The sequence below is a fragment of the Salvelinus alpinus genome, chromosome 6, assembly GCF_045679555.1.
Source record: "Salvelinus alpinus chromosome 6, SLU_Salpinus.1, whole genome shotgun sequence".
In the NCBI taxonomy this organism is placed as follows: Eukaryota; Metazoa; Chordata; class Actinopteri; order Salmoniformes; family Salmonidae; genus Salvelinus; species Salvelinus alpinus.
The window spans coordinates 93,935,584-93,962,852 of record NC_092091.1 but is presented as its reverse complement, the minus strand read 5'-3'; the positions used below and the strand labels follow the sequence as shown (position 1 = coordinate 93,962,852).

Here is a 27,269-nt window from a genome sequence, read left to right as displayed (position 1 = left end):
TAAAATAATCCGAAAATAATAGAATCGAAGATGTGATTTCTTCAGGCGCGTTGGGTCTAAACATGGAACTATCGGACAGATTTTTCAGAGGCCCCAAAATGCAGGCAGAGTTATGACGTTATGACGTAAAGTAAACCGCCCGCTATGACGAGGAATTATAACGACACACGTACACACATATTCATGTTTTATAGGCTCTTATATATAGTTTGTCCCTCCAAGAGCACATGAGACGTTGTGAAAAGAAGTTATGAATGTGTTATAAACTGTATATATTGTTATTTTTTACTGCTCTTCTTTAATTACTTGTTACTTTTATCTCTTATTCTTATCTGTATATTTTTTGAAACGGCACTGTTGGTTTAAAGGGCTCGTAAATCAGCATTTCACAGAAAGGTTTACACCTGTTGGATTCGGCGCATGTGACTAATACAATTCGATTTGTAATGATATTTGATTCATTTTTTCTGTGAATTGAATAAAATCTGTAGTTTAAGGTCTTTTTCGCCGCTTCGAGCGGTTACGACTCCTTAGAGCCTACCTGAATAGGCTACGTGTCCCGTTACATTTCCTCCTCATAACCATGTCTGTTTGAACGTTTGCCGCCATATCCTTATGAGAACAAGCCATTGAAAATACGTATTTTTGTGGTTGAAAATACAAATTTTAACAAATTTTGCTCACTGTGTACAAATAATAACATATGAACGGCGATTATCTTTATTTAACTAGGCAAGTCAGTTAAGAACAAATTATTATTTACAATGACGGCCTACCGGGGAACAGTGGGTTAACTGGGACAGAACGACAGATTTTTTTACCTTGTCAGCTCAGGGGATTCAATCCAGCGACCTTTTGGTTCCTGGCCCAACGCTCCAACCACTAGACAACCTGCCTATGTTTAATCAGGCTGTATTATCGCCACAACAGACATATTCACGCCATATCTGCCATCCTGTCAGTTCGTCCAGATGTGACTTCCAAAACGGCAATCACGTGTTCCCTATGTCCCTTATGGGCCCCGGTAGAAAGTAGTGCACTATATAGGGAATAGAGCACCATTTTGGGACGCAGATAAACCCCCAGTGACATTAAGAACCTGTAATAATCCCTTAGTATCCCTTTAATATAACCGTTTCAAGCTGCTGTAAATATCAAAATTAAAACGTTTGCTACAATAGCTGTCGATCTGTAAGGCGACGTGACAATCTCAAGTAACCGTTAACCGGTAACATATTGAAAGTATTCACCCCTCTTGAACTTTAAAATAATAAAATAATTCCTGCCTTGAAATATAATTTAAATAAAGATTCAATTAGATTCCCCCCCCCATATTCCTAAAGGTGAATGTTCGAGAATATTTTTCTAATTAAGGAAGAGAAACAGGAAGTACAGTATCATCACACTGAGTGGAATCACCTGTTGCAGCCTTTACAGCTGAGGTGAGTCATTTCCCATTAAGATTCTAACAACTCTTAGGGCCAACATATATACATCGTTTTTTTGTCAAAATTGTTCTGGCTCGGGTAAAATTTGTTTTTGGGGAATTCGTTGATGGGCACATTTTTACGTAGCCTACAGATTGACAGCTATGTATTTTAGTCATTTGCCCACTCCGACATTGCTCGTCCGAATATTTAAAATATTTCTCAATTCCATTCTTTTACTTTTAGATGTGTGTGTATTATTGTGTATTGTTGTGTATTATTGTGTATTGTTGTGTATTATTGTGTATTGTTGTGTATTGTTGTGTATTATTGTGTATTGTTGTGTATTATTGTGTATTGTTGTGTATTGTTGTGTATTATTGTGTATTATTGTGTATTGTTGTGTATTATTGTGTATTGTTGTGTATTATTGTGTATTGTTGTGTATTATTGTGTATTGTTGTGTGTTGTTGTGTATTGTTGTGTGTTGTTGTGTATTGTTGTGTATTCTTGTGTTTTTGTTGTGTATTGTTGTGTATTGTTGTGTATTATTGTGTATTGTTGTGCATTATTGTGCATTATTGTGTATTGTTGTGTATTGTTGTGTATTGTTAGATATTACTGCACTGTTGGAACTAGAAACACAAGCATTTCACTACACCCGCAACAACATCTGCTAAACACGCGTACGTGACCGATAACATTTGATTTGATTTGATTTGACAGCAACATGTAAACCTTGTACGTGATTTGGTAAGCCGATTCTAAGTCAGGACTGAGACTAGACCGCTCAGGAACACTCAACGCCTCTTAGAAAGACATTCTGGTGTGTGTGACTTCTGCATAAACACGTGTGTAATTAACTCACTGAATAATAATACGACCCTTACTATCCCAGGGGTTCGGATAATAATACGACCCTTACTATCCCAGGGGTTCGGATAATAATACAACCCTTACTATCCCAGGGGTTTGGATAATAATACGACCCTTACTATCCCAGGGGTTCGGATAATAATACGACCCTTACTATCCCAAGGGTTCGGATAATAATACGACCCTTACTATCCCAAGGGTTCGGATAATAATACGACCCTTACTATCCCAGGGGTTCGGTGTTCAGAAGACGGAGAGGCGGGTAGTTTCTCTCTTTTTTTTACCTGGTCCTTTTCATATTTATTTTGATCCTGACAAACTCTCCCCCGGTCCCGGTGACAAGCATACCCATAACATGACGCTGCCAACCTCAGTTAGATGGGAACCCGCCTCAGTCTTCTGAAAACAAAGAGTTTTATTGTTAAAATGCCAAAGACACACCAGAATTGCCTTCCAAGTGGTGGCTGGATGTCCTCTGGGTGGTGGACCATCGTCGATACACACGGGAAACTGGTGAGGGTGAAAACTCCGGGCAGCGTTGCATTTCTCGACACAAACCGGTGCGCCTGGCACCTACTACCAAACCCCCGGTTCAAAGACACTTACATTTCTTTTGTCTTGCCCTTTCACCCTCTTGAACGGTACACATACACAATCCATGTCTCAATTGTCTCAAGGCTTAAAAATCTTTCTTTAACCTTCATCTACACTGATTGAAGTGGATTTAACACTTGGCATCAATAAGGGATCATATCTTTCACCTGGATTCACCTGGTCAGTCTATGTCATGGAGAGAGCAGGTGTTCTTAATGTTTTGTTTACTCAGTGTATATCGCTCTATGAGTTGTGCAAAGTAGGTAGAATCTTAATGAAAATGATTCACAAATATCTCTCTCTATAAACCATCTATACCCAGCTCTCTCTCTCTCTCTCTCTCTCTCTCTCTCTCTCTCTCTCTCTCTCTCTCTCTCTCTCTCTCTCTCTCTCTCTCTCTCTCTCTCTCTCTCTCTCTCTCTCTCTCTCTCTCTCTCTCTCTCTCTCTCTCTCTCTCTCTCTCTCTCTCTCTCTCTCTCTCTCTCTAAACCATCTATGGTGACTCTGTGACTCTGTGTTCAGTTGACTGCATTGTGACTCTGTGTTCAGTTGACTGCATGGTGACTCTGTGTTCAGTTGACTGCATGGTGACTCTGTGACTCTGTGTTCAGTTGACTACACGGTGACTCTGTGTTCAGTTGACTGCATGGTGACTCTGTGTTCAGTTGACTGCATGGTGACTCTGTGACTCTGTGTTCAGTTGACTACACGGTGACTCTGTGTTCAGTTGACTGCATGGTGACTCTGTGTTCAGTTGACTGCATGGTGACTCTGTGTTCAGTTGACTACATGGTGACTCTGTGACTCTGTGTTCAGTTGACTGCATGGTGACTCTGTGTTCAGTTGACTGCATGGTGACTCTGTGTTCAGTTGACTACATGGTGACTCTGTGACTCTGTGTTCAGTTGACTACACGGTGACTCTGTGTTCAGTTGACTGCATGGTGACTCTGTGTTCAGTTGACTGCATGGTGACTCTGTGTTCAGTTGACTGCATGGTGACTCTGTGTTCAGTTGACTACATGGTGACTCTGTGACTCTGTGTTCAGTTGACAGCATGGTGACTCTGTGTTCAGTTGACTACATGGTGACTCTGTGACTCTGTGTTCAGTTGACTACATGGTGACTCTGTGTTCAGTTGACTGCATGGTGACTCTGTGTTCAGTTGACTGCATGGTGACTCTGTGACTCTGTGTTCAGTTGACTGCATGGTGACTCTGTGTTCAGTTGACTACACGGTGACTCTGTGTTCAGTTGACTGCATGGTGACTCTGTGTTCAGTTGACTGCATGGTGACTCTGTGTTCAGTTGACTACATGGTGACTCTGTGACTCTGTGTTCAGTTGACTGCATGGTGACTCTGTGTTCAGTTGACTGCATGGTGACTCTGTGTTCAGTTGACTACATGGTGACTCTGTGACTCTGTGTTCAGTTGACTACACGGTGACTCTGTGTTCAGTTGACTGCATGGTGACTCTGTGTTCAGTTGACTGCATGGTGACTCTGTGTTCAGTTGACTACATGGTGACTCTGTGACTCTGTGTTCAGTTGACAGCATGGTGACTCTGTGTTCAGTTGACTACATGGTGACTCTGTGACTCTGTGTTCAGTTGACTACATGGTGACTCTGTGACTCTGTGTTCAGTTGACTACATGGTGACTCTGTGTTCAGTTGACTACATGGTGACTCTGTGTTCAGTTGACTACATGGTGACTCTGTGTTCAGTTGACTGCATGGTGACTCTGTGTTCAGTTGACTGCATTGTGACTCTGTGTTCAGTTGACTGCATGGTGACTCTGTGTTCAGTTGACTGCATGGTGACTCTGTGACTCTGTGTTCAGTTGACTGCATGGTGACTCTGTGTTAAGTTGACTGCATGGTGACTCTGTGACTCTGTGTTCAGGTGACTACATGGTGACTCTGTGACTCTGTGTTCAGTTGACTACATGGTGACTCTGTATTCAGTTGACTGCATGGTGACTCTGTGTTCAGTTGACTACATGGTGACTCTGTGTTCAGTTGACTGCACGGTGACTCTGTGTTCAGTTGACTGCATGGTGACTCTGTGTTCAGTTGACTACATGGTGACTCTGTGACTCTGTGTTCAGTTGACTGCATGGTGACTCTGTGTTCAGTTGACTGCATGGTGACTCTGTGACTCTGTGTTCAGTTGACTGCATGGTGACTCTGTGACTCTGTGTTCAGTTGACTACATGGTGACTCTGTGTTCAGTTGACTGCATGGTGACTCTGTGTTCAGTTGACTGCATGGTGACTCTGTGTTCAGTTGACTACATGGTGACTCTGTGTTCAGTTGACTGCATGGTGACTCTGTGTTCAGTTGACTGCATGGTGACTCTGTGTTCAGTTGACTGCATGGTGACTCAGTGTTCAGTTGACTGCATGGTGACTCTATGACTCTGTGTTCAGTTGACTGCATGGTGACTCTGTGACTCTGTGTTCAATTGACAGCATGGTGACTCTGTGTTCAGTTGACTGCATGGTGACTCTGTGTTCAGTTGACTGCATGGTGACTCTGTGTTCAGTTGACAGCATGGTGACTCTGTGTTCAGTTGACTACATGGTGACTCTTTGACTCTGTGTTCAGTTGACTTTATGGTGACTCTGTGTTCAGTTGACTGCATGGTGACTCTGTGTTCAGTTGACTGCATGGTGACTCTGTGACTCTGTGTTCAGTTGACTGCATGGTGACTCTGTGTTCAGTTGACTGCATGCTGACTCTGTGTTCAGTTGACTGCATGGTGACTCTGTGACTCTGTGTTCAGTTGACTGCATGGTGACTCTGTGACTCTGTGTTCAGTTGACTGCATGGTGACTCTGTGACTCTGTGTTCAGTTGACTGCATGGTGACTCTGTGACTCTGTGTTCAGTTGACTGCATGGTGACTCTGTGACTCTGTGTTCAGTTGACAGCATGGTGACTCTGTGTTCAGTTGACTGCATGGTGACTCTGTGTTCAGTTGACTGCATGGTGACTCTGTGTTCAGTTGACTACACGGTGACTCTGTGTTCAGTTGACTACACGGTGACTCTGTGTTCAGTTGACTACACGGTGACTCTGTGTTCAGTTGACTACATGGTGACTCTGTGACTCTGTGTTCAGTTGACTGCATGGTGACTCTGTGTTCAGTTGACTACATGGTGACTCTGTGTTCAGTTGACTACACGGTGACTCTGTGTTCAGTTGACTACACGGTGACTCTGTGTTCAGTTGACTGCATGGTGACTCTGTGTTCAGTTGACTGCATGGTGACTCTGTGTTCAGTTGACTGCATGGTGACTCTGTGTTCAGTTGACTACATGGTGACTCTGTATTCAGTTGACTACACGGTGACTCTGTGTTCAGTTGACTGCATGGTGACTCTGTGTTCAGTTGACTGCATGGTGACTCTGTGTTCAGTTGACTACATGGTGACTCTGTGTTCAGTTGACTGCATGGTGACTCTGTGTTCAGTTGACTGCATGGTGACTCTGTGTTCAGTTGACTGCATGGTGACTCTGTGTTCAGTTGACTACATGGTGACTCTGTGACTCTGTGTTCAGTTGACAGCATGGTGACTCTGTGTTCAGTTGACTACATGGTGACTCTGTGACTCTGTGTTCAGTTGACTACATGGTGACTCTGTGTTCAGTTGACTGCATGGTGACTCTGTGTTCAGTTGACTGCATGGTGACTCTGTGACTCTGTGTTCAGTTGACTGCATGGTGACTCTGTGACTCTGTGTTCAGTTGACTGCATGGTGACTCTGTGTTCAGTTGACTGCATGGTGACTCTGTGTTCAGTTGACTACATGGTGACTCTGTGACTCTGTGTTCAGTTGACTGCATGGTGACTCTGTGTTCAGTTGACTGCATGGTGACTCTGTGTTCAGTTGACTACATGGTGACTCTGTGACTCTGTGTTCAGTTGACTACACGGTGACTCTGTGTTCAGTTGACTGCATGGTGACTCTGTGTTCAGTTGACTGCATGGTGACTCTGTGTTCAGTTGACTACATGGTGACTCTGTGACTCTGTGTTCAGTTGACAGCATGGTGACTCTGTGTTCAGTTGACTACATGGTGACTCTGTGACTCTGTGTTCAGTTGACTACATGGTGACTCTGTGACTCTGTGTTCAGTTGACTACATGGTGACTCTGTGTTCAGTTGACTACATGGTGACTCTGTGTTCAGTTGACTACATGGTGACTCTGTGTTCAGTTGACTGCATGGTGACTCTGTGTTCAGTTGACTGCATTGTGACTCTGTGTTCAGTTGACTGCATGGTGACTCTGTGTTCAGTTGACTGCATGGTGACTCTGTGACTCTGTGTTCAGTTGACTGCATGGTGACTCTGTGTTAAGTTGACTGCATGGTGACTCTGTGACTCTGTGTTCAGGTGACTACATGGTGACTCTGTGACTCTGTGTTCAGTTGACTACATGGTGACTCTGTATTCAGTTGACTGCATGGTGACTCTGTGTTCAGTTGACTACATGGTGACTCTGTGTTCAGTTGACTGCACGGTGACTCTGTGTTCAGTTGACTGCATGGTGACTCTGTGTTCAGTTGACTACATGGTGACTCTGTGACTCTGTGTTCAGTTGACTGCATGGTGACTCTGTGTTCAGTTGACTGCATGGTGACTCTGTGACTCTGTGTTCAGTTGACTGCATGGTGACTCTGTGACTCTGTGTTCAGTTGACTACATGGTGACTCTGTGTTCAGTTGACTGCATGGTGACTCTGTGTTCAGTTGACTGCATGGTGACTCTGTGTTCAGTTGACTACATGGTGACTCTGTGTTCAGTTGACTGCATGGTGACTCTGTGTTCAGTTGACTGCATGGTGACTCTGTGTTCAGTTGACTGCATGGTGACTCAGTGTTCAGTTGACTGCATGGTGACTCTATGACTCTGTGTTCAGTTGACTGCATGGTGACTCTGTGACTCTGTGTTCAATTGACAGCATGGTGACTCTGTGTTCAGTTGACTGCATGGTGACTCTGTGTTCAGTTGACTGCATGGTGACTCTGTGTTCAGTTGACAGCATGGTGACTCTGTGTTCAGTTGACTACATGGTGACTCTTTGACTCTGTGTTCAGTTGACTTTATGGTGACTCTGTGTTCAGTTGACTGCATGGTGACTCTGTGTTCAGTTGACTGCATGGTGACTCTGTGACTCTGTGTTCAGTTGACTGCATGGTGACTCTGTGTTCAGTTGACTGCATGCTGACTCTGTGTTCAGTTGACTGCATGGTGACTCTGTGACTCTGTGTTCAGTTGACTGCATGGTGACTCTGTGACTCTGTGTTCAGTTGACTGCATGGTGACTCTGTGACTCTGTGTTCAGTTGACTGCATGGTGACTCTGTGACTCTGTGTTCAGTTGACTGCATGGTGACTCTGTGACTCTGTGTTCAGTTGACAGCATGGTGACTCTGTGTTCAGTTGACTGCATGGTGACTCTGTGTTCAGTTGACTGCATGGTGACTCTGTGTTCAGTTGACTACACGGTGACTCTGTGTTCAGTTGACTACACGGTGACTCTGTGTTCAGTTGACTACACGGTGACTCTGTGTTCAGTTGACTACATGGTGACTCTGTGACTCTGTGTTCAGTTGACTGCATGGTGACTCTGTGTTCAGTTGACTACATGGTGACTCTGTGTTCAGTTGACTACACGGTGACTCTGTGTTCAGTTGACTACACGGTGACTCTGTGTTCAGTTGACTGCATGGTGACTCTGTGTTCAGTTGACTGCATGGTGACTCTGTGTTCAGTTGACTGCATGGTGACTCTGTGTTCAGTTGACTACATGGTGACTCTGTATTCAGTTGACTACACGGTGACTCTGTGTTCAGTTGACTGCATGGTGACTCTGTGTTCAGTTGACTGCATGGTGACTCTGTGTTCAGTTGACTACATGGTGACTCTGTGTTCAGTTGACTGCATGGTGACTCTGTGTTCAGTTGACTAAATTGTGACTCTGTGTTCAGTTGACTGCATGGTGACTCTGTGTTCAGTTGACTACATGGTGACTCTGTGACTCTGTGTTCAGTTGACTACATGGTGACTCTGTGTTCAGTTGACTGCATGGTGACTCTGTGTTCAGTTGACTACATGGTGACTCTGTGACTCTGTGTTCAGTTGACTACATGGTGACTCTGTGTTCAGTTGACTACATGGTGACTCTGTGTTCAGTTGACTACATGGTGACTCTGTGACTCTGTGTTCAGTTGACTGCATTGTGACTCTGTGTTCAGTTGACTACATGGTGACTCTGTGTTCAGTTGACTGCATGGTGACTCTGTGTTCAGTTGACTACATGGTGACTCTGTGACTCTGTGTTCAGTTGACTGCATTGTGACTCTGTGTTCAGTTGACTACATGGTGACTCTGTGTTCAGTTGACTACATGGTGACTCTGTATTCAGTTGACTGCATGGTGACTCTGTGTTCAGTTGACTGCACGGTGACTCTGTGTTCAGTTGACTGCATGGTGACTCTGTGTTCAGTTGACTGCATGGTGACTCTGTGTTCAGTTGACTACATGGTGACTCTGTGTTCAGTTGACTGCATGGTGACTGTGTGTTCAGTTGACTACATGGTGACTCTGTGTTCAGTTGACTGCATGGTGACTCTGTGTTCAGTTGACTGCACGGTGACTCCGTTTTCATTTGACTGCATGGTGACTCTGTGTTCAGTTGACTGCATGGTGACTCTGTGTTCAGTTGACTACATGGTGACTCTGTGTTCAGTTGACTGCATGGTGACTCTGTGTTCAGTTGACTGCATGGTGACTCTGTGTTCAGTTGACTGCATGGTGACTCTGTGACTCTGTGTTCAGTTGACTGCATGGTGACTCTGTGACTCTGTGTTCAGTTGACTGCATGGTGACTCTGTGTTCAGTTGACTGCATGGTGACTCTGTGTTCAGTTGACTGCATGGTGACTCTGTGTTCAGTTGACTACATGGTGACTCTGTGTTCAGTTGACTGCATGGTGACTCTGTGTTCAGTTGACTGCATGGTGACTCTGTGTTCAGTTGACTGCATGGTGACTCAGTGTTCAGTTGACTGCATGGTGACTCTATGACTCTGTGTTCAGTTGACTGCATGGTGACTCTGTGACTCTGTGTTCAATTGACAGCATGGTGACTCTGTGTTCAGTTGACTGCATGGTGACTCTGTGTTCAGTTGACTGCATGGTGACTCTGTGTTCAGTTGACAGCATGGTGACTCTGTGTTCAGTTGACTACATGGTGACTCTTTGACTCTGTGTTCAGTTGACTTTATGGTGACTCTGTGTTCAGTTGACTGCATGGTGACTCTGTGTTCAGTTGACTGCATGGTGACTCTGTGACTCTGTGTTCAGTTGACTGCATGGTGACTCTGTGTTCAGTTGACTGCATGCTGACTCTGTGTTCAGTTGACTGCATGGTGACTCTGTGACTCTGTGTTCAGTTGACTGCATGGTGACTCTGTGACTCTGTGTTCAGTTGACTGCATGGTGACTCTGTGACTCTGTGTTCAGTTGACTGCATGGTGACTCTGTGACTCTGTGTTCAGTTGACTGCATGGTGACTCTGTGACTCTGTGTTCAGTTGACAGCATGGTGACTCTGTGTTCAGTTGACTGCATGGTGACTCTGTGTTCAGTTGACTGCATGGTGACTCTGTGTTCAGTTGACTACACGGTGACTCTGTGTTCAGTTGACTACACGGTGACTCTGTGTTCAGTTGACTACACGGTGACTCTGTGTTCAGTTGACTACATGGTGACTCTGTGACTCTGTGTTCAGTTGACTGCATGGTGACTCTGTGTTCAGTTGACTACATGGTGACTCTGTGTTCAGTTGACTACACGGTGACTCTGTGTTCAGTTGACTACACGGTGACTCTGTGTTCAGTTGACTGCATGGTGACTCTGTGTTCAGTTGACTGCATGGTGACTCTGTGTTCAGTTGACTGCATGGTGACTCTGTGTTCAGTTGACTACATGGTGACTCTGTATTCAGTTGACTACACGGTGACTCTGTGTTCAGTTGACTGCATGGTGACTCTGTGTTCAGTTGACTGCATGGTGACTCTGTGTTCAGTTGACTACATGGTGACTCTGTGTTCAGTTGACTGCATGGTGACTCTGTGTTCAGTTGACTAAATTGTGACTCTGTGTTCAGTTGACTGCATGGTGACTCTGTGTTCAGTTGACTACATGGTGACTCTGTGACTCTGTGTTCAGTTGACTACATGGTGACTCTGTGTTCAGTTGACTGCATGGTGACTCTGTGTTCAGTTGACTACATGGTGACTCTGTGACTCTGTGTTCAGTTGACTACATGGTGACTCTGTGTTCAGTTGACTACATGGTGACTCTGTGTTCAGTTGACTACATGGTGACTCTGTGACTCTGTGTTCAGTTGACTGCATTGTGACTCTGTGTTCAGTTGACTACATGGTGACTCTGTGTTCAGTTGACTGCATGGTGACTCTGTGTTCAGTTGACTACATGGTGACTCTGTGACTCTGTGTTCAGTTGACTGCATTGTGACTCTGTGTTCAGTTGACTACATGGTGACTCTGTGTTCAGTTGACTACATGGTGACTCTGTATTCAGTTGACTGCATGGTGACTCTGTGTTCAGTTGACTGCACGGTGACTCTGTGTTCAGTTGACTGCATGGTGACTCTGTGTTCAGTTGACTGCATGGTGACTCTGTGTTCAGTTGACTACATGGTGACTCTGTGTTCAGTTGACTGCATGGTGACTGTGTGTTCAGTTGACTACATGGTGACTCTGTGTTCAGTTGACTGCATGGTGACTCTGTGTTCAGTTGACTGCACGGTGACTCCGTTTTCATTTGACTGCATGGTGACTCTGTGTTCAGTTGACTGCATGGTGACTCTGTGTTCAGTTGACTACATGGTGACTCTGTGTTCAGTTGACTGCATGGTGACTCTGTGTTCAGTTGACTGCATGGTGACTCTGTGTTCAGTTGACTGCATGGTGACTCTGTGACTCTGTGTTCAGTTGACTGCATGGTGACTCTGTGACTCTGTGTTCAGTTGACTGCATGGTGACTCTGTGTTCAGTTGACTGCATGGTGACTCTGTGTTCAGTTGACTGCATGGTGACTCTGTGTTCAGTTGACTGCATGGTGACTCTGTGTTCAGTTGACTGCATGGTGACTCTGTGTTCAGTTGACTACATGGTGACTCTGTATTCAGTTGACTACACGGTGACTCTGTGTTCAGTTGACTGCATGGTGACTCTGTGTTCAGTTGACTGCATGGTGACTCTGTGTTCAGTTGACTACATGGTGACTCTGTGTTCAGTTGTCTGCATGGTGACTCTGACTCTGTGTTCAGTTGACTACATGGTGACTCTGTGTTCAGTTGACTACATGGTGACTCTGTATTCAGTTGACTGCATGGTGACTCTGTGTTCAGTTGACTACATTGTGACTCTGTGTTCAGTTGACTGCATGGTGACTCTGTGTTCAGTTGACTGCATGGTGACTCTGTGACTCTGTGTTCAGTTGACTACATGGTGACTCTGTGTTCAGTTGACTGCATGGTGACTCTGTGTTCAGTTGACTACATGGTGACTCTGTGACTCTGTGTTCAGTTGACTACATGGTGACTCTGTGTTCAGTTGACTACATGGTGACTCTGTGTTCAGTTGACTACATGGTGACTCTGTGACTCTGTGTTCAGTTGACTGCATTGTGACTCTGTGTTCAGTTGACTACATGGTGACTCTGTGTTCAGTTGACTGCATGGTGACTCTGTGTTCAGTTGACTACATGGTGACTCTGTGACTCTGTGTTCAGTTGACTGCATTGTGACTCTGTGTTCAGTTGACTACATGGTGACTCTGTGTTCAGTTGACTACATGGTGACTCTGTGACTCTGTGTTCAGTTGACTACATGGTGACTCTGTATTCAGTTGACTGCATGGTGACTCTGTGTTCAGTTGACTGCACGGTGACTCTGTGTTCAGTTGACTGCATGGTGACTCTGTGTTCAGTTGACTGCATGGTGACTCTGTGTTCAGTTGACTACATGGTGACTCTGTGTTCAGTTGACTGCATGGTGACTGTGTGTTCAGTTGACTACATGGTGACTCTGTGTTCAGTTGACTGCATGGTGACTCTGTGTTCAGTTGACTGCACGGTGACTCCGTTTTCATTTGACTGCATGGTGACTCTGTGTTCAGTTGACTGCATGGTGACTCTGTGTTCAGTTGACTACATGGTGACTCTGTGTTCAGTTGACTGCATGGTGACTGTGTGTTCAGTTGACTACATGGTGACTCTGTGTTCAGTTGACTGCATGGTGACTCTGTGTTCAGTTGACTGCATGGTGACTCTGTTTTCATTTGACTGCATGGTGACTCTGTGTTCAGTTGACTGCATGGTGACTCTGTGTTCAGTTGACTGCATGGTGACTCTGTGTTCAGTTGACTGCACGGTGACTCTGTTTTCATTTGACTGCATGGTGACTCTGTGTTCAGTTGACTACATGGTGACTGTGTGTTCAGTTGACTACATGGTGACTCTGTGTTCAGTTGACTGCATGGTGACTCTGTGTTCAGTTGACTGCATGGTGACTGTGTGTTCAGTTGACTACATGGTGACTCTGTGTTCAGTTGACTGCACGGTGACTCTGTTTTCATTTGACTGCATGGTGACTCTGTGTTCAGTTGACTGCATGGTGACTCTGTATTCAGTTGACTGCATGGTGACTCTGTGTTCAGTTGACTGCATGGTGACTCTGTGTTCAGTTGACTACATGGTGACTCTGTGTTCAGTTGACTGCATGGTGACTCTGTGTTCAGTTGACTGCACGGTGACTCTGTGACTCTGTGTTCAGTTGACTACATGGTGACTCTGTGTTCAGTTGACTGCATGGTGACTCTGTGTTCAGTTGACTGCATGGTGACTCTGTGACTCTGTGTTCAGTTGACTGCATGGTGACTCTGTGTTCAGTTGACTACACGGTGACTCTGTGTTCAGTTGACTGCATGGTGACTCTGTGTTCAGTTGACTGCATGGTGACTCTGTGTTCAGTTGACTACATGGTGACTCTGTGACTCTGTGTTCAGTTGACTGCATGGTGACTCTGTGTTCAGTTGACTGCATGGTGACTCTGTGTTCAGTTGACTACATGGTGACTCTGTGACTCTGTGTTCAGTTGACTACACGGTGACTCTGTGTTCAGTTGACTGCATGGTGACTCTGTGTTCAGTTGACTGCATGGTGACTCTGTGTTCAGTTGACTACATGGTGACTCTGTGACTCTGTGTTCAGTTGACAGCATGGTGACTCTGTGTTCAGTTGACTACATGGTGACTCTGTGACTCTGTGTTCAGTTGACTACATGGTGACTCTGTGACTCTGTGTTCAGTTGACTACATGGTGACTCTGTGTTCAGTTGACTACATGGTGACTCTGTGTTCAGTTGACTACATGGTGACTCTGTGTTCAGTTGACTGCATGGTGACTCTGTGTTCAGTTGACTGCATTGTGACTCTGTGTTCAGTTGACTGCATGGTGACTCTGTGTTCAGTTGACTGCATGGTGACTCTGTGACTCTGTGTTCAGTTGACTGCATGGTGACTCTGTGACTCTGTGTTCAGGTGACTACATGGTGACTCTGTGACTCTGTGTTCAGTTGACTACATGGTGACTCTGTATTCAGTTGACTGCATGGTGACTCTGTGTTCAGTTGACTACATGGTGACTCTGTGTTCAGTTGACTGCACGGTGACTCTGTGTTCAGTTGACTGCATGGTGACTCTGTGTTCAGTTGACTACATGGTGACTCTGTGACTCTGTGTTCAGTTGACTGCATGGTGACTCTGTGTTCAGTTGACTGCATGGTGACTCTGTGACTCTGTGTTCAGTTGACTGCATGGTGACTCTGTGACTCTGTGTTCAGTTGACTACATGGTGACTCTGTGTTCAGTTGACTGCATGGTGACTCTGTGTTCAGTTGACTGCATGGTGACTCTGTGTTCAGTTGACTACATGGTGACTCTGTGTTCAGTTGACTGCATGGTGACTCTGTGTTCAGTTGACTGCATGGTGACTCTGTGTTCAGTTGACTGCATGGTGACTCAGTGTTCAGTTGACTGCATGGTGACTCTATGACTCTGTGTTCAGTTGACTGCATGGTGACTCTGTGACTCTGTGTTCAATTGACAGCATGGTGACTCTGTGTTCAGTTGACTGCATGGTGACTCTGTGTTCAGTTGACTGCATGGTGACTCTGTGTTCAGTTGACAGCATGGTGACTCTGTGTTCAGTTGACTACATGGTGACTCTTTGACTCTGTGTTCAGTTGACTTTATGGTGACTCTGTGTTCAGTTGACTGCATGGTGACTCTGTGTTCAGTTGACTGCATGGTGACTCTGTGACTCTGTGTTCAGTTGACTGCATGGTGACTCTGTGTTCAGTTGACTGCATGCTGACTCTGTGTTCAGTTGACTGCATGGTGACTCTGTGACTCTGTGTTCAGTTGACTGCATGGTGACTCTGTGACTCTGTGTTCAGTTGACTGCATGGTGACTCTGTGACTCTGTGTTCAGTTGACTGCATGGTGACTCTGTGACTCTGTGTTCAGTTGACTGCATGGTGACTCTGTGACTCTGTGTTCAGTTGACAGCATGGTGACTCTGTGTTCAGTTGACTGCATGGTGACTCTGTGTTCAGTTGACTGCATGGTGACTCTGTGTTCAGTTGACTACACGGTGACTCTGTGTTCAGTTGACTACACGGTGACTCTGTGTTCAGTTGACTACACGGTGACTCTGTGTTCAGTTGACTACATGGTGACTCTGTGACTCTGTGTTCAGTTGACTGCATGGTGACTCTGTGTTCAGTTGACTACATGGTGACTCTGTGTTCAGTTGACTACACGGTGACTCTGTGTTCAGTTGACTACACGGTGACTCTGTGTTCAGTTGACTGCATGGTGACTCTGTGTTCAGTTGACTGCATGGTGACTCTGTGTTCAGTTGACTGCATGGTGACTCTGTGTTCAGTTGACTACATGGTGACTCTGTATTCAGTTGACTACACGGTGACTCTGTGTTCAGTTGACTGCATGGTGACTCTGTGTTCAGTTGACTGCATGGTGACTCTGTGTTCAGTTGACTACATGGTGACTCTGTGTTCAGTTGACTGCATGGTGACTCTGTGTTCAGTTGACTACATTGTGACTCTGTGTTCAGTTGACTGCATGGTGACTCTGTGTTCAGTTGACTACATGGTGACTCTGTGACTCTGTGTTCAGTTGACTACATGGTGACTCTGTGTTCAGTTGACTGCATGGTGACTGTGTTCAGTTGACTACATGGTGACTCTGTGACTCTGTGTTCAGTTGACTACATGGTGACTCTGTGTTCAGTTGACTACATGGTGACTCTGTGTTCAGTTGACTACATGGTGACTCTGTGACTCTGTGTTCAGTTGACTGCATTGTGACTCTGTGTTCAGTTGACTACATGGTGACTCTGTGTTCAGTTGACTGCATGGTGACTCTGTGTTCAGTTGACTACATGGTGACTCTGTGACTCTGTGTTCAGTTGACTGCATTGTGACTCTGTGTTCAGTTGACTACATGGTGACTCTGTGTTCAGTTGACTACATGGTGACTCTGTATTCAGTTGACTGCATGGTGACTCTGTGTTCAGTTGACTGCACGGTGACTCTGTGTTCAGTTGACTGCATGGTGACTCTGTGTTCAGTTGACTGCATGGTGACTCTGTGTTCAGTTGACTACATGGTGACTCTGTGTTCAGTTGACTGCATGGTGACTGTGTGTTCAGTTGACTACATGGTGACTCTGTGTTCAGTTGACTGCATGGTGACTCTGTGTTCAGTTGACTGCACGGTGACTCCGTTTTCATTTGACTGCATGGTGACTCTGTGTTCAGTTGACTGCATGGTGACTCTGTGTTCAGTTGACTACATGGTGACTCTGTGTTCAGTTGACTGCATGGTGACTCTGTGTTCAGTTGACTGCATGGTGACTCTGTGTTCAGTTGACTGCATGGTGACTCTGTGACTCTGTGTTCAGTTGACTGCATGGTGACTCTGTGACTCTGTGTTCAGTTGACTGCATGGTGACTCTGTGTTCAGTTGACTGCATGGTGACTCTGTGTTCAGTTGACTGCATGGTGACTCTGTGTTCAGTTGACTGCATGGTGACTCTGTGTTCAGTTGACTGCATGGTGACTCTGTGTTCAGTTGACTACATGGTGACTCTGTATTCAGTTGACTACACGGTGACTCTGTGTTCAGTTGACTGCATGGTGACTCTGTGTTCAGTTGACTGCATGGTGACTCTGTGTTCAGTTGACTACATGGTGACTCTGTGTTCAGTTGACTGCATGGTGACTCTGACTCTGTGTTCAGTTGACTACATGGTGACTCTGTGTTCAGTTGACTACATGGTGACTCTGTATTCAGTTGACTGCATGGTGACTCTGTGTTCAGTTGACTACATTGTGACTCTGTGTTCAGTTGACTGCATGGTGACTCTGTGTTCAGTTGACTGCATGGTGACTCTGTGACTCTGTGTTCAGTTGACTACATGGTGACTCTGTGTTCAGTTGACTGCATGGTGACTCTGTGTTCAGTTGACTACATGGTGACTCTGTGACTCTGTGTTCAGTTGACTACATGGTGACTCTGTGTTCAGTTGACTACATGGTGACTCTGTGTTCAGTTGACTACATGGTGACTCTGTGACTCTGTGTTCAGTTGACTGCATTGTGACTCTGTGTTCAGTTGACTACATGGTGACTCTGTGTTCAGTTGACTGCATGGTGACTCTGTGTTCAGTTGACTACATGGTGACTCTGTGACTCTGTGTTCAGTTGACTGCATTGTGACTCTGTGTTCAGTTGACTACATGGTGACTCTGTGTTCAGTTGACTACATGGTGACTCTGTGACTCTGTGTTCAGTTGACTACATGGTGACTCTGTATTCAGTTGACTGCATGGTGACTCTGTGTTCAGTTGACTGCACGGTGACTCTGTGTTCAGTTGACTGCATGGTGACTCTGTGTTCAGTTGACTGCATGGTGACTCTGTGTTCAGTTGACTACATGGTGACTCTGTGTTCAGTTGACTGCATGGTGACTGTGTGTTCAGTTGACTACATGGTGACTCTGTGTTCAGTTGACTGCATGGTGACTCTGTGTTCAGTTGACTGCACGGTGACTCCGTTTTCATTTGACTGCATGGTGACTCTGTGTTCAGTTGACTGCATGGTGACTCTGTGTTCAGTTGACTACATGGTGACTCTGTGTTCAGTTGACTGCATGGTGACTGTGTGTTCAGTTGACTACATGGTGACTCTGTGTTCAGTTGACTGCATGGTGACTCTGTGTTCAGTTGACTGCACGGTGACTCTGTTTTCATTTGACTGCATGGTGACTCTGTGTTCAGTTGACTGCATGGTGACTCTGTGTTCAGTTGACTGCATGGTGACTCTGTGTTCAGTTGACTGCACGGTGACTCTGTTTTCATTTGACTGCATGGTGACTCTGTGTTCAGTTGACTACATGGTGACTCTGTGACTCTGTGTTCAGTTGACTGCATTGTGACTCTGTGTTCAGTTGACTACATGGTGACTCTGTGTTCAGTTGACTACATGGTGACTGTGTGTTCAGTTGACTACATGGTGACTCTGTGTTCAGTTGACTGCATGGTGACTCTGTGTTCAGTTGACTGCATGGTGACTGTGTGTTCAGTTGACTACATGGTGACTCTGTGTTCAGTTGACTACATGGTGACTCTGTGTTCAGTTGACTACATGGTGACTCTGTGTTCAGTTGACTACATGGTGACTCTGTGTTCAGTTGACTACATGGTGACTCTGTGTTCAGTTGACTGCACGGTGACTCTGTTTTCATTTGACTGCATGGTGACTCTGTGTTCAGTTGACTGCATGGTGACTCTGTATTCAGTTGACTGCATGGTGACTCTGTGTTCAGTTGACTGCATGGTGACTCTGTGTTCAGTTGACTACATGGTGACTCTGTGTTCAGTTGACTGCATGGTGACTCTGTGTTCAGTTGACTGCACGGTGACTCTGTTTTCATTTGACTGCATGGTGACTCTGTGTTCAGTTGACTACATGGTGACTCTGTGTTCAGTTGACTGCATGGTGACTCTGTGTTCAGTTGACTGCATGGTGACTCTGTGTTCAGTTGACTGCATGGTGACTCTGTATTCAGTTGACTACACGGTGACTCTGTGTTCAGTTGACTGCATGGTGACTCTGTGTTCAGTTGACTGCATGGTGACTCTGTGTTCAGTTGACTACATGGTGACTCTGTGTTCAGTTGACTGCATGGTGACTCTGACTCTGTGTTCAGTTGACTACATGGTGACTCTGTGTTCAGTTGACTACATGGTGACTCTGTATTCAGTTGACTGCATGGTGACTCTGTGTTCAGTTGACTACATTGTGACTCTGTGTTCAGTTGACTGCATGGTGACTCTGTGTTCAGTTGACTGCATGGTGACTCTGTGACTCTGTGTTCAGTTGACTACATGGTGACTCTGTGTTCAGTTGACTGCATGGTGACTCTGTGTTCAGTTGACTACATGGTGACTCTGTGACTCTGTGTTCAGTTGACTACATGGTGACTCTGTGTTCAGTTGACTACATGGTGACTCTGTGTTCAGTTGACTACATGGTGACTCTGTGACTCTGTGTTCAGTTGACTGCATTGTGACTCTGTGTTCAGTTGACTACATGGTGACTCTGTGTTCAGTTGACTGCATGGTGACTCTGTGTTCAGTTGACTACATGGTGACTCTGTGACTCTGTGTTCAGTTGACTGCATTGTGACTCTGTGTTCAGTTGACTACATGGTGACTCTGTGTTCAGTTGACTACATGGTGACTCTGTGACTCTGTGTTCAGTTGACTACATGGTGACTCTGTATTCAGTTGACTGCATGGTGACTCTGTGTTCAGTTGACTGCACGGTGACTCTGTGTTCAGTTGACTGCATGGTGACTCTGTGTTCAGTTGACTGCATGGTGACTCTGTGTTCAGTTGACTACATGGTGACTCTGTGTTCAGTTGACTGCATGGTGACTGTGTGTTCAGTTGACTACATGGTGACTCTGTGTTCAGTTGACTGCATGGTGACTCTGTGTTCAGTTGACTGCACGGTGACTCCGTTTTCATTTGACTGCATGGTGACTCTGTGTTCAGTTGACTGCATGGTGACTCTGTGTTCAGTTGACTACATGGTGACTCTGTGTTCAGTTGACTGCATGGTGACTGTGTGTTCAGTTGACTACATGGTGACTCTGTGTTCAGTTGACTGCATGGTGACTCTGTGTTCAGTTGACTGCACGGTGACTCTGTTTTCATTTGACTGCATGGTGACTCTGTGTTCAGTTGACTGCATGGTGACTCTGTGTTCAGTTGACTGCATGGTGACTCTGTGTTCAGTTGACTGCACGGTGACTCTGTTTTCATTTGACTGCATGGTGACTCTGTGTTCAGTTGACTACATGGTGACTGTGTGTTCAGTTGACTACATGGTGACTCTGTGTTCAGTTGACTGCATGGTGACTCTGTGTTCAGTTGACTGCATGGTGACTCTGTGTTCAGTTGACTACATGGTGACTCTGTGTTCAGTTGACTGCACGGTGACTCTGTTTTCATTTGACTGCATGGTGACTCTGTGTTCAGTTGACTGCATGGTGACTCTGTATTCAGTTGACTGCATGGTGACTCTGTGTTCAGTTGACTGCATGGTGACTCTGTGTTCAGTTGACTACATGGTGACTCTGTGTTCAGTTGACTGCATGGTGACTCTGTGTTCAGTTGACTGCACGGTGACTCTGTTTTCATTTGACTGCATGGTGACTCTGTGTTCAGTTGACTACATGGTGACTCTGTGTTCAGTTGACTGCATGGTGACTCTGTGTTCAGTTGACTGCATGGTGACTCTGACTCTGTGTTCAGTTGACTGCATGGTGACTCTGTGTTCAGTTGACTGCATGGTGACTCTGTGTTCAGTTGACTGCATGGTGACTCTGACTCTGTGTTCTGTTGACTACATGGTGAATTCTCTCAGACTATATAAAGGTCCTTCCTGGATTCAGATGACTGTGTGTTCTGTCTCTATACCTCTCAGACTATATAAAGGTCCTTCCTGGATTCAGATGACTGTGTGTTCTGTCTCTATACCTCTCAGACTATATAAAGGTCCTTCCTGGATTCAGATGACTGTGTGTTCTGTCTCTATACCTCTCAGACTATATAAAGGTCCTTCCTGGATTCAGATGGAAAGATCAAGACAAATCTAAACTAAATATCTGACTGACATTTTTTAAAACATGAAACGCAATGACCAGTATCTTCTCATATCTTGTTGGGTCTCGGTGGATAATCTATTTTCCTTTTTCAAAAGGAAGGTCTTTAGTAGCCTACAACATCGAATGCAAATTTGATATCCGTTATAACGTTCTAGAAAAACAACCCTGTCCCTGATAGAAGCCGTGTGTGTGTGTGTGTGTGTGTGTGTGTGTGTGTGTGTGTGTGTGTGTGTGTGTGTGTGTGTGTGTGTGTGTGTGTGTGTGTGTGTGTGTGTGTGTGTGTGTGTGTGTGTGTGTGTGTGTGTGTGTGTGTGTGTGTGTGTGAGAGAGACAGAGACAGAGACAGAGACAGAGACAGAGACAGAGAGACAGAGAGAGACAGAGAGAGACAGAGAGAGACAGAGAGAGAGAGACAGAGAGAGAGAGACAGAGAGAGAGAGACAGAGAGAGAGAGACAGAGAGAGAGAGACAGAGAGAGAGAGACAGAGAGAGAGAGACAGAGAGAGAGAGACAGAGAGAGAGAGAGGACGTGAGTTATGTCGCCCCCTGGCGGTGTACCTGTGAACTTCCTCTAGTAATCTAACCCGTCACAAACAGCCAGGGCCTCATTGATCGCGACACTATACATGGCAGGGGGACGGAGAACATACAGACGGATTCGTAGCCTAGGCGACTGTTTAATGTGTAGACTACATATCAAACACACATTTAAATAGTTTTATCGTGTACACGTGTTGTCACAGTTAGGTCAACCCGTCGGCCAATATGAACCGGAACCAAACATTTGATGAATTAGTCTTCTTAAGATAATTCAGTATTCTAAAATTCAGTTTGATTGAGCTTTTTTAATAGTATAATTAATTTATAATAAAATATTAGATAAATGTTAAGGTTGGCAATCAGCAGTTGAAACAATAACAAATCGAATTCCCCTCCCGTTTCGGGTAAATAAAAGGGTAAGAGATGTGGGACTGGAGAAATGTAACCGCTTATTTTTTATAGACAGAACTATGGACACAAGGACTGACCGTCCATGATATCAACACTAGAGATTTAACCATGTTTTGAGGCTATACACCGTTTGTTTACAAGTGCATTGTTTACAAACAACGGAGCAAAACCAGCTGATATGTTGGGTTCTGATGGGCTAAAACATGTGTAGTCTTCAGGTGACAATAGGTTCATATCATTAAATCAAAAGTCCAAAAAATGTATGTAGGAACTGCAGATTTCCCCTTTAATTAAAGATGAAACGATGTGTAGAACAGTAGAAGAAGAATGACTAGTTTAAAACATTAAACAATGTGTAGAACAGTAGAAGAAGAAGGACTAGTTTAAAACATTAAACAATGTGTAGAACAGTAGAAGAAGAAGGACTAGTTTAAAACATTAAACAATGTGTAGAACAGTAGAAGAAGAAGGACTAGTTTAAAACATTAAACAATGTGTAGAACAGTAGAAGAAGAAGGACTAGTTTAAAACATTAAACAATGTGTAGAACAGTAGAAGAAGAAGGACTAGTTTAAAACATTAAACAATGTGTAGAACAGTAGAAGAAGAAGGACTAGTTTAAAACATTAAACAATGTGTAGAACAGTAGAAGAAGAACTAGTTTAAAACATTAAACAATGTGTAGAACAGTAGAAGAAGAAGGACTAGTTTAAAACATTAAACAATGTGTAGAACAGTAGAAGAAGAAGGACTAGTTTAAAACATTAAACAATGTGTAGAACAGTAGAAGAAGACGTTTGAGGGCAGATTATAGATAGTAGTGATGAATGACTAGTTTAAAACCTGAAACGATGCACAAAATCTACTGGTTATAATCGTTACACTGTCTATTGAATAGTTATAAACTAATTGTTGCTATTGTTATTATGATTCTTGGGCTCTCGAATGGCGCTGCATCTCAGTGCAAGTGGCGACACTACATCCCCTGGTTCGAATCCAGGCTGAATCACATCCGGCCGTGATTGGGAGTCCCGTAGACTGGCGCACAATTGGCCCAGCGTCGTCCGGGTTTGGCCGGTGGTAGGCCGTCATTGTAAATAAGAATTCGTTCTTAACTGACTTGTCTAGTTAAATAAAGGTTAAATCCAAAAATAAATAAATAAATTCGACTTTTATTAGCTATTAGCCTTATATAGGCCTATAGGATTGCCATGAAAGGTAGTAGAACGTATAAACCGAAAATGTGTTGCGTTACAGCGTGTAGTACAAGCCTGTAGATGCATGAGGGAGGGATGGACGGATAAATTAATTAATGGAGGGAAAGACGCCTAGATGAATGGATAAATACAGCTAGATATCAACAAAGCTGGGGGGGGGGGGGGGGGAATGAATGAATGTCGAGGAGAAGAAGGAGAAAATAACGGTGTTTCATTTGGTTGACGCTTTAGGCGATCTGTGCGGTGAATATTTCAGGGGTGAACTGTGCTCTCGCGTAACTCAGGTGGGACTTGTATGTACTGAATCCTGCTCGGTTTGCCGAACTAGAATATGAACGACGGTTGCTTTTCATTAGCTACACCCTCTCTCTCTCTCTCTCTCTCTCTCTCTCTCTCTCTCTCTCTCTCTCTCTCTCTCTCTCTCTCTCTCTCTCTCTCTCTCTCTCTGCCAATCAATTCCATTAGCCTAATGAGAAGAGCTGCATGTTTCATATAGTGCCCGGTTCCCTTCCTTCCTTCCTTCCTCCCTTCCTTCCTTGGCTTCGAGCGAACATTTATAACGTTTGGAGCTAGAAACGGTGTGTTTGTTTGTTGATGAGGAGGAACAAGACGAAGTGTTGTTTCCCCCCAATACCACTGACTGACTGACTGACTGACTGACTGACTGACTGACTGACTGACTGACTGACTGACTGACTGACTGACTGACTGATAGACAGACAGGCCGAGACACAAACAGACAGACTTTCTAATGTGACATGTGATGGTTCTAATTCTAGAATTCTATATCTAGATGCATCAGTGTTCTACTTTATTTGTTCTAATTCTAGAATTCTATATCTAGATGCATCAGTGTTCTACTTTATTTGTTCTAATTCTAGAATTATATATCTAGATGCATCAGTGTTCTAGTTTATTGTTATAATTCTAGAATTGTATATCTAGATGCATCAGTGTTCTAGTTTATTGTTATAATTCTAGAATTGTATATCTAGATGCATCAGTGTTCTAGTTAATTTGTTATAATTCTAGAATTCTATATCTAGATGCATCAGTGTTCTACTTTATTTGTTCTAATTCTAGAATTATATATCTAGATGCATCAGTGTTCTAGTTTATTGTTATAATTCTAGAATTGTATATCTAGATGCATCAGTGTTCTAGTTAATTTGTTATAATTCTAGAATTGTATATCTAGATGCATCAGTGTTCTAGTTAATTTGTTATAATTCTAGAATTGTATATCTAGATGCATCAGTGTTCTAGTTAATTTGTTATAATTCTAGAATTGTATATCTAGATGCATCAGTGTTCTAGTTGATTTGTTATAATTCTAGAATTGTATATCTAGATGCATCCGTGATCTAGTTGATGTTTTCTCTCCATTGGTTTATACTGAGTTTTGTTAATGAAATTACTTCCCAAATACCATTATTGTCTTCTTTTCGATTGCATATATTTTCCTTCAATTAAAAGGTCTGAGTAAAACGGATAGGCCTATATCACCACTCCCGGGGTTTTTAATTCAATAGTATTTTTATAGGCTATATTCATTATAGGCCTAGCTACAACTAAGCCTCATTTTTTTAGTAATACTCAATTAATTTACCGGTTTATATTGACAGGAATAAATTTACTTCAAAAGGTTCTAAAGGCAATAGTTCTTAACCTTGGTAATTGAAATTAAAACGTAAAATCACCCGCTGTCTAGAACCCCCGTCGTAATGCGACGCCGCCTATTGGGTCTATGGGACAATTCGAACAGCGAGTCGTTCACCCGCAGGATTCGGACCGACCAATCAGCGGTTCGCCCCCCCTTGTCTGATCCTATCAGGGAGCCGGGCGTGACGTCAGAGCGGTGCACAGGCCCGTGATTGGCTTGTTGAAGGGTTTGATTGACAGGGTGTGGTAAGGACCAGGGGGCTGGCGCGCGGGCGCTGTCCACACCAGAGCAGGTCCTGAAACTCGGCGTGCGGCAAATCGTGGGCTCTTCACGCTGCAGCGAGCCTCTCAACCTTCTTACCGAATAGAGCTCACGGTGGGAACGTTTACGCGAGGAACAATACTGTTTTTTTTTTCTCTCCCCCTGCTCCACACACAGCGACATTCCTGTACACACACACACACACACACATCCCTGGGATTTTACGTGTGTATGTGTGACAGTGTGTGTTTCAAGAGCGACAAAACAAGCGAGCCAACTGAATCCGAGCTGTCCTCTCTCCCCCTCACACCGACAGTCGGGACAGCAACCCGGAAACCCCCACACCTTTTACAGCTTCAAATAATGAGCCATTTAACTTCACTTGTTTCGTTCCCATCTCTCATTTTCGTTTTTAAAAAACTTTTCAATTTGATCTCTCTCTAAAATGTGCCTCCCGGTGTCTCCCGCCCACCCCCCCAGCGCGCTTTCACGGAAGCCACGAAAACAGTGATGGAGTTTAGCAAGTGTTTCTGGAACCGGAGGATTTGAGGAGAAGCCTAACGTTGTTTTACCAACGGTGTTCTAGCCGATGAATCAACTGGACACTCAACACACCGGGGATTTCTAACGAATTGTACTCCTACCGGAGGCAAGAGGGATTCTAACGATGGGGCTCGAGTCAGACCGGTGAGACGGAGCAGGGTTTACCGTGTGTTCACCGTGTGAATGACAGCAGCTTCTCTCCGGTTCAGTCACAGTTCAGGGGTCAGGACCAACGGACCGAGAAGGCGAGAGAGATTCCGTTACGAGGGGAGCGCAAGAGACTAACACGTTTCGGTCTCGGTCTATTTTTTTTCTATAATAACTTTCACGTTATTCATTATTTTTTCCGGGGGGGGACTTACTCGTCTTTCTATCAGAAATGTCCTGTTGAAGGGATTGGGACCGTGATTTATGTGTTTTCTCCCCCGGCCTTGGAGGCACCTAAGCCGGATAGTTAGAATGAGTAACCCCGCTGAACTGCCAATGAAGGAACCGGAGTCATTTCAGTTTGGATTATAATTCTTATAAAATTATTATCAGTTACAAAATCTTATAATTTTTTAACAACATTTATTTTTTGGGTGTATTATTCGTTATATTTAAAAAAAGGTATTATATTGAGAGAAAAAAACATTAATTTTTTAAAATTTTATTTTGGAGGGACGAGTCTCTTCGTGGCTTAACGGTTTCTTGGTGTTTTGGTGTTTTTTTGTAACGCACCCATCATCTCTGGGGTTGTGAGCGCGAGAGAGGACGCACCCGGTGGGCCTCGTGAAGACGTTTTAATACCTTAGGGGCCTCCATCCCCCAGCCGTGAGAGCCAGCCACGATGGAGATTCACTGTAAACACGACCCGTTCGCTGCGATGCACAGTAAGTACCGTTACCAAGCGCTGCCTGCCCACCTTCTCTCCGTCAACAGATATTTAAACACAGAGTGCTCATAGGTTAATATCTCTATATAGATGCCTACTCTTTCCTATGTAGCCCATTTATCTAGAAGAGTAGCTACATGCAGAGGATTCAACGTGTGTTGTCCAAAATAGAAGGAGCATTTAAACATCTTTATATTTTAATCAACTTTGATTAAGAATTTGGCTGGAGATTTTTTTTTTGTGTGTGTGTGTGTGGTGACGTGTGTATTCGTGCATGGTGTCTGTTTTCTGTTTCCTGTTTTAAGTCTTTTATCAATAACCCTGGATGATGGAGGGGAGGAGGAGGTGGGGGAGGGTGAGGGGAGGAGCGGGGGGGAGGGAGGGGGGAGGGGGGGGGGGGGTTGAAAGAGCCACCAGTCACATCCGAGGCCAGTGGTAAACAAAGCATGACTTAAAAAAACACTGAACTTGACCCTTGACGTGTTCTTGATGCTACTCACACACCGCTC

General features: G+C 44.6%; 1 protein-coding gene across 4 annotated transcripts in view; it reads left to right on the top strand.

Moving 5' to 3' along the window:
* The window catches only part of pax5 (paired box 5), a 238,641-nt gene that overhangs the window by 9,358 nt on the left and 202,014 nt on the right, over positions 1-27,269 (top strand). The window contains exon 1 of one of the 4 annotated variants that reach the window (XM_071408373.1): positions 24,719-26,758. The exons of the other annotated variants lie outside the window; for them this stretch is intronic. Within the exon in view, the coding sequence (XP_071264474.1) occupies positions 26,716-26,758 (43 nt within the window). The 5' untranslated portion in view covers positions 24,719-26,715. Of the gene's footprint in view, positions 1-24,718; positions 26,759-27,269 lie in introns of those variants that run through there. 4 annotated transcript variants of the gene reach the window in all.